At 37.5% G+C, this 7,945-nt stretch overlaps 1 protein-coding gene across 2 annotated transcripts in view; it reads left to right on the forward strand.

The window, feature by feature from the left end:
- The window catches only part of rgl2 (ral guanine nucleotide dissociation stimulator-like 2), a 37,826-nt gene that overhangs the window by 25,679 nt on the left and 4,202 nt on the right, over window positions 1–7,945 (forward strand). For both annotated transcript variants that reach the window (XM_015061049.1, XM_015061050.1), the window contains 9 exons: window positions 1,093–1,177; window positions 3,708–3,767; window positions 5,671–5,757; window positions 5,834–5,866; window positions 6,046–6,167; window positions 6,239–6,325; window positions 7,076–7,169; window positions 7,328–7,552; window positions 7,755–7,869. In XM_015061049.1, coding sequence (XP_014916535.1) covers window positions 1,093–1,177; window positions 3,708–3,767; window positions 5,671–5,757; window positions 5,834–5,866; window positions 6,046–6,167; window positions 6,239–6,325; window positions 7,076–7,169; window positions 7,328–7,552; window positions 7,755–7,869 — 908 coding nt within the window. The remainder of the gene's footprint in view (window positions 1–1,092; window positions 1,178–3,707; window positions 3,768–5,670; window positions 5,758–5,833; window positions 5,867–6,045; window positions 6,168–6,238; window positions 6,326–7,075; window positions 7,170–7,327; window positions 7,553–7,754; window positions 7,870–7,945) is intronic.

Genomic DNA, 7,945 nt, shown 5'->3' on the forward strand with positions numbered 1-7,945 from the left:
AAGTTTTGAAGTGTTTTTATTTTCCCAGTAGTTTTTAAGTTTTGAAGTGTTTTTATTTTCCCAGCAGGTTTTAGTTTTGAAGTGTTGTCTGAAAGTCTTCACATTTTATTTGCCCAGTATGGACGTTGAACCCATGACCTCAGCTGTATTAGTACCATGCACTTACAAGCTGAGCTAACCTATCTACCTTACATAATGTTGAGTTTTCATGTATTTAAGAAATACGTACTTGTTTTTAACGATGAAAATTGAAGAAAAGTGATCATATTCTAATGTTTTTTTTAAATCAATATCTACAATATTTGATTTTCCAGCCTCTTGTTTGTGTTGATTTTAATAATACATTAGAATTAAATTGGCTAGTGTGGGGATTGAACCCATTACCTTGGAGTTATTAGCACCACGCTCTGACAAGCTAAGCTATCCAGCCATACACACGGTTCAGTTTCCTTTCTTTTGAGAAATACGTACTTGATCTTAACAAAATTTAAGAAAAGTGCTCATATTCTACAGTTTTTCAAAATCAATATGTATAATATTGGATTTACTAGCCTTTTATTATATGTTAGTTTTAGATTTGAATTGGCCAGTATGGGGATTGAACCTATGACTTTGGTGTTAGTAGCACCATACTCTGACAAGCTGAGCTAACTGACCATACACACTTTTGAGTTTCCATGGATTTAAGAAAGACGTACTTGATCTTAATGAAAATTTAAGAAAAATGCTCATATTGTAATGTTTTTCAGAATTAACAGGCAATATATTTGATTTTCCATCCTTTATTTCTGTGTTGATTTTATTAAAACTTTAGATGTGAATTGGCCAGTATGGGGATTGAACCCATGACCTTGACATTATTAGCACCATATTCTGATCAGCTGAGCTAACCAGGCATACACTGTGTTGTTCCCATAAAAAAATTGTTCAAATCTCTGCTACTGAACATAAACCCATTTTCCAGTTTAAATATGCCTTCAGCTTTCTGAGACTCAGCTGTGCTTGCACAATCTTCCTTTATTACACTTTTGTTACCTTGAATAATTCAAGAACACACATGAATCTTCCACTGACAGTTGTTTTCTTTTGCAGAGAGGCCTTGAGGAGATACGAGGAGCTGGCAGAAATATTCTCAGACAAGGACAACTATTCACAGAGCAGAGAACTCCTGAAGGAGGTGAGTTGTTGTGGGAATAAAGAGCTCATTAATGACAGTGGAAATAAATTACTCTGTGTGCCTGGAAAGCTGAATCATGCTAAAACTGCTGATATAATCTCATCTGCTTCAGTGAGAAATCTGAGCTCAGGGTCATGGCATAGCATGAAACTACCCAGTCAATTGTGAATTGATGTGTTTATTTAGAGATTTGCTGTTTGCAGATTGACACGTCGGTGATAAAAAGTGAGATCTCAGCAGCTCTTTTTTGTGACGTTCTGAATTGGTTTGAGAGCTATTTTCTTCTGAGATCGGCGCTCCTGGCTGCCGTCTGATGTTTTTACTGCTCAGCTTTTCATTGCCTCGCGTAAAAATCTTCAGAAGTCCCTATTTCTGCAGTTTTTCTTGTGTCCCTTAATATGCTTTAGTGCAAAGTAAATGAATGGAGCTGGGTCGGAAAGCATTGCAGTGATTAAATTAAACTCTGTTTTGGGTCTTTTCGCAACAACAGAGTTTTGCAAATTGCAGTTTGTGTGAATCCCCTCCAGAAACAAACACTCAGTGCTTTCCCAGTGTTTAATATCTGTGTTGGAGATAACATCACAGGAATGAAGAAGCAGCCTCTGTGATTATTGGCATTTCTGGTAAAAAAAAACAACAACAACAACAAAAAACAACAACCTTATTCTAAAGGTAACTTTCATTGTAGTAGCATTATCTCACAATGGAATATTTGCAAAAAATCCAACCGTTTATACGAGAAAACATACAAATTTAAGAAAAATATATAAAACTTCCAGAAAACAAATAAAGCTCAAAGTTATTCATGCCATTGGCCCATTTAAATTTCAATAATTAACATTTAACCAACCATCTCACAAAAATATTATTATAATATAAAAGGAGTATTAATTTTTAAAAAAATCTCTTTTTATTACATTGTAAAGTAAATAAAAAGTAATGTTAAAAATTATTAATACACTTTTCAATAATATATGGACATTTCTGAGGGCCTTACGTTGATCAAAGATTTTTTATAATGGCTGACTGGCTTTTTTTCTTACAATTTATATTTGATGATTCACTCTTTGTGGTTGGAAAGCCTCCGTTTCATCACCCTAATCTTTAGCTATTTCCATTAATTCCCTGTGAGATTCAAGTCAAAACTCTCTGCGGGCGACTGCAAATTGTTAACATTATTTCCAGGAAGAAGAAATCTGTCTGGTTGAACTAATAAAATACTAAAAGCGACCTCAGAACTTAGTTCAGTTCAAATCTTACAAATTATGTATGCAAGTTAGTCTAAATGTGTTTAATTCATCCAGTTAATTCCAATTCCAAACAATACCTAAGCTTCAGAACATGCAACATCAATTAGTAAAAAGTTCTCCGTGTAAGAAATGTCCTAACAAAATGTTGAGTACATGAAAGAGTCAGACAGCCACAGAAGCACTGGACCAAGTGTGAAGGAATAAAAAAACAGCTAGATCACAAAGTTAATTGTAGCAATAAATGCTAATCTTGCATAACTGGAAAAAACACAACAATGCAACAGTCAGGAACAGGATGTTTCTGATTTTGATGATATTATACAGGAGAATGAAGGAAATTACAGAAATGTATTTAATATAAGATTTAAAGGAGGTAAAATTATAAAATCCTGAGGAAATTACTGTATAAGCAAACCTAACAAAATGTTAAGAGTACATGAAAAATGGGAAAGATGGTGGTTCATTGGTTCACCTTTTGGTCAGCTGGCTTTATTCACTGGCAAAATGTAAAATAACAATGAAATGATCTGTTTATTTAAGAAAAAGAGGGAAAATCCATCTGTGTTGTTGCACCATCTTGTTACAGCAACAGAATGTAATGTAACTCTCATAATGCAGGATGAGTCATATTTTCTTGCTCTATTTTGTTGATTGTTGATACTACAAAAGAGGATAAAAGGCATTGGAAAAAAAACAAACTATTCTGACTTTATTCATCAAATAGAGTTTTTTTTACTCCAAATTTCATCGTCTACGTAAAAATCACTTCAATCTGACATGTTCCTCCAGAAAGTTGGTTCTCTTCTCTTGGCAAATTTATTTCAGTGGCTCTAATCTTCTTCCATAGGAAAATGTCTGGTTTCTTTTTATTGTCCCCCAAGTGGCCAAAAAGCAGACTGCACATTTAAAATTCTCCAAATTCTTTTAGTTCATTTATTTTCACCAGATCACTGGAGATTATTCAAGTGGAGAAGGAACATACACTATTTTATCAGTTTGTTACTGTTATAGGTCAAATTCAAGTATAGCTGTTAAAATACTGGCTGCAGCACAAAAATCACTTTTCTTCAGCATAATGACCATTGTCTTTATGCTAAAGGACAACAATTTGAGATAACCATTTTATATATATATATATATATATATATATATATGGCATTGTGACTTTTAGTTTTATTCAGCTAGATGCGTAATATAAGATAAACATGTCAATAAAAATTCTCCTTCTGTTTAAACTCGAGTGAATAAATGAAAAGCTTCCCCTTGTTCGTGTCTTGCAGGAGGGAACCTCAAAGTTTGCCAACCTTGACAACAGGATCAACAACAGACACCACAGCAGGGTGAGTAGAGTGGAAACGCTGGCTACGGAGACTGATCTGAGAATCATGTCCAACATCTTCCTGACAGCTGAGAGGTTCTGGTTGCACATCTCAGCTGCAGGAGGATGAAAGCATGCAGCTTCAAACACTCAGAAATGCTGAGTTCACATCCACAGTTCTCACCGGACTGCTACAAGCTTTCAGGGTTACCTCACCAAGACGTTTTAGGAGCAGCTTAGAAATGACCTCTCTGATGTACGGGCAAATAAAAGAGAAGTATTCTCACCAACTTTATGGCCCACGTCTGCGGTGAATACTAAACATTTCAGCCTGAGGGGCCGTTCGTCCCCACAGGCCTTCATGGCCGACTTTTTGAAATTTGCAGCATGATGTAACACCCTGTAAAAGTGCACAGAAATGCTCTGTGCTTAGAAGTTACATTTCAGGTGGATTTTAAGGCTTGTGGAAGCGTGACTGTTACAGTACCTTCAAAAGTTATCACACCTCTTGCACTTGTTCCACATTTTATTGAATTAAAGCTAAACAGTAAAGGAAGGAAAAGGATACATCCTTTTTTTTTAATAAACAAAAATCTGAAATGTGAGACCATTATATAAAATCCAGTGCGACTGGAAGTCACCTTCAGAGTCCATCTGTTTCTAAAAAAGTTGTAAGAAAAAATGCAAGAAATGAATGCAAAGTTCTGTTCAAATTTTTTGGTCTACAAGCAAAACACTTGGTGTGTCAGAAAGTCAACTGCAAATTATCTGCCTCGAGGCTTCACTAAATTAAGTTTTACTGTTTAGCACGCCGTGTTCAGACCAGATTATTATTTGTGTTGTGCAGCGCTCTCACTGCCCCCAATGAGCTCCTGACGAATGCTAAGTGCTATTAGCATTTACAGAGGGAGACGGCGAGGAACGAAAGAAGAGAAAGAAAAAGATGAAAGTTGTCAAAAGTGTGGGATTACTTTCAGCTAAATATTTTATACTAATTCAGCTTTTTTGTACTGCGAAACGGAATTGGCGTTTCACAATAGCAAATACCTCAGCAGGAAACATGCATTAAGCTCGTTCATGTGTGCTAATAGGAGACATTTTTATTTCCTTTGTAAAAGATGCTTAACTTTTATCTGTGATTGTTAGAACACAATCTGGCATGGCAGGAGACAAAACTGCTGCATAAACAGATTTCAGAATAAGAGCTTGAATATAAACGTCTAACTGCTTGAAGGAAAAGTCTATAACCGAAACTTCAACACTGGTGTCGAACTTTATTCAACTTAAAGTAAATTAGTACTTTAGAATCTAAAAAGTAAATGTAAAGGTAATTTTATTAATATAGCACACTTTCAGCAAGAAGGCAATATAAAGTGAATTAAAAGGAAAAAAGTAAAAGATAAAAGAATCTATCCGGATAAATTAAATTAGGGGAAAGCTAAGTGTGTCAAATGTTTCTAAAGTTAACAAAAATGCTCCACTGCTAAACGAAAGCAGAAGTTTCAGCATGTCAAAAAAAAAAAAGTGTGAAAATGTTTATGTGGTATAATTTTTTTTGAGATGTTGCATATGTGCATATTCAAATTGCCACAAAAATCCACTTTTCAAAGGTAAAACAAAGTTTTAAAGCAGGATACTATTCTAACAATGCTAAATGCTGTGGTAAGTCGTTGATAGTGAGGTCTGCAGCTGAACTGCGGGTGGATCGGTGGTTTTAAAGAGGATCCTTGTAGGGAATTGAGCAACAAAGTGAGGCAGTGAGCTGTGATGTACGCTCCTGTGTGTTCAGCTGAATTCTGAGCCACCCTGTGAAAAATAGCTGCAGGCAGCTGCTCTGAAATTCATCTGTTGGTGGGCTCTTTGGGTTGTGAATGAGAACCTCAGGGGGGACTGATGAAAAATGTGTCCTTTTTGTTTCATCCCAGTCCAACGCTCAGGGCACCGTGCCCTACCTGGGAATCTTCCTCACAGACCTCACCATGCTGGACACGGCGGTCAAAGACCGGCTGGATGTAAGTTGATCTCATCTGTGGGATCCATGTAACAGCACTCAGGCTGACCTAACGCATCCTGTCACTCCCTTTGCAGAACGGCTACATCAACTTTGACAAAAGGAGAAGGGTAAGTGACACAATATGCAAAATATATTTCTCTCTGCTACAAATAAAGGGGGGTTAAAGTCTAAAACGAGTGGAGCAGAAATAGAATCAGAGCAGGAAATAGTTATGGTTCTGCCATGGATATGTCAGCTGTTTTATTTCTTTAAGAAACATTGTGGTGATAAAGTTCTTTGTTAACAGGAATTTGAGGTTTTAGCTCAAATCCGGCTCCTGCAGTCTTCTTGCAAAAACTGCGTGTTTGACTCCGACGAGGCCTTCTCACAGTGGTACCACAGCGTGCCCACACTCACAGAGGAGCAAAGGTACGCATTTAGGAGCATTTAAGATTTGAAAACATCCAGTTTATGCTTTACTGACTGATGTCTAATTGTAGTTACAGACTGTCCAATGAGATTGAAGCACCCACTGAGCCGAGTCCTCGATCTTTGATGCCAACAGTCATCATCACCCAGTGCTCAGAGTGAGTTACCATGAGGGGATGGCGGGTCTTTATTGATGCAAACGCCTGTTTTTATAATGATTTCTAAAGCTCATTTCACTGGGAATCGCTCACCACTGTCAGGATTAAACGGATTAATCATATCTGATCATAGTGGGGAGCAAAGTGGTTTCTTCTGTTTTTGATTTAAATGTTTCAAATAAGATTCATAATCTTGTATAGCATAGATAATTGTAGTAAACAGCAAAAAACGCTGTTTTTGAAAACAATTTCATTTATTAAGGTAAATAAAAATACAATCCAATAAACTTTGACCCACTGTTCTGTACAGAGATGTTTCAGTTGAACCAAACTGGAGGTTTTTGAGCATCAATGTCATGTTTAAGTTTACAGAATATCAGTCAGGTTTAAGCCCAAACTTTGAACAACATATGAACAGAAGCACAATATCTACGAACATGTAAATTATAACGTCAAAATGAAATGGCGTCGTCAGATTAAATTTAGAAAAAAACTTAATTGTCCCACAGAGGGGAAAATCAGGTTCACAAATAAATCTGATAAATAAATCTGCTCCAGATTTTGATCCCAATCTGGAGTAGATTGGGATCAAACTCACAGCTAAAGGAGTTTAGCATTGAGCTAAACTCAAAGCTTCAACTTTGATACCTGCAAAGTTGAAGCAGGTTTCTTTTAGTTTTCCAGAATGTTTTGTATAAATTCTGTTTCTGGTTAATTGATAAAGTTTGATGTTTTGCTTCTTGTTTCCAGCCTGAGCAGCTCCCGGACCAGCCTGGCTGGTGACGGCGAAAGCCTCTTCGACTTTCACTCTCCAGTTAATAACTTTCTCTCCAAACTCACAAAGGTAATCCACTAATGCTTATTATTAGAAAAGGTCAGGTTTGCATTTATATGAACTCATTTCACAGACGCTGCCTTCAGAGCCGACTCTTTTTTTCTTTGGCTTTAGTTTCCTGTATCTTGAAGATTTCCCCTCTGAAATTACAGTTATTTGTGTTGCAGCACATGAGATCTCCGTCGGTTTCCTGTCTGGACGTCGACACGTCCCCTCCGACCAACGAGTCCACCCCCGTTGCGCTGACCCCAACCACGCCCACAAAAACGCACCGCAGATCAGCTTCCTGCGGCAACAACCTCCCCAGCAATGTCCCGGGGTCGGGGCCCGACATGCGGATCATCAGGATACGGATGGACCTGCAGGATGGGAACCTGTACAGAAGCATACTGGTACAAATCTCAAAGCCATTTCACTCTAATTCACATCAGCAGTGAGTCGGCCTGAATTATCCGCAGCACGCTGCACTTAAAGCTGACTCTCCGTGGTAATGATAGTCATCAGATCAGATCCTCAGGACACATCAGAGCCGCCGTATCATTAGTGCAAATCAAGCTGTACTGGTGTCACAGTTACGCTCTGTTTTCCACTTAGGTTACCAGCAATGACAAGACCCCCTCTGTCATCAGCTCTGCCTTGGAGAAACACAATCAGGACCCCACACAGGCGTCCAGATATGAGCTGATACAACTTCTGCCTGAAGGAAAAGGTACAAAAAATTTTTGTTTACTTCAATGATTATTAAGCTCAACAATTCAGCAGTTTTACTGTAAATAAGGGTATGA

Source organism: Poecilia latipinna, unplaced genomic scaffold (genome assembly GCF_001443285.1).
Source record: "Poecilia latipinna isolate Pla-1442-1.1 unplaced genomic scaffold, P_latipinna-1.0 Scaffold1773, whole genome shotgun sequence".
In the NCBI taxonomy this organism is placed as follows: Eukaryota; Metazoa; Chordata; class Actinopteri; order Cyprinodontiformes; family Poeciliidae; genus Poecilia; species Poecilia latipinna.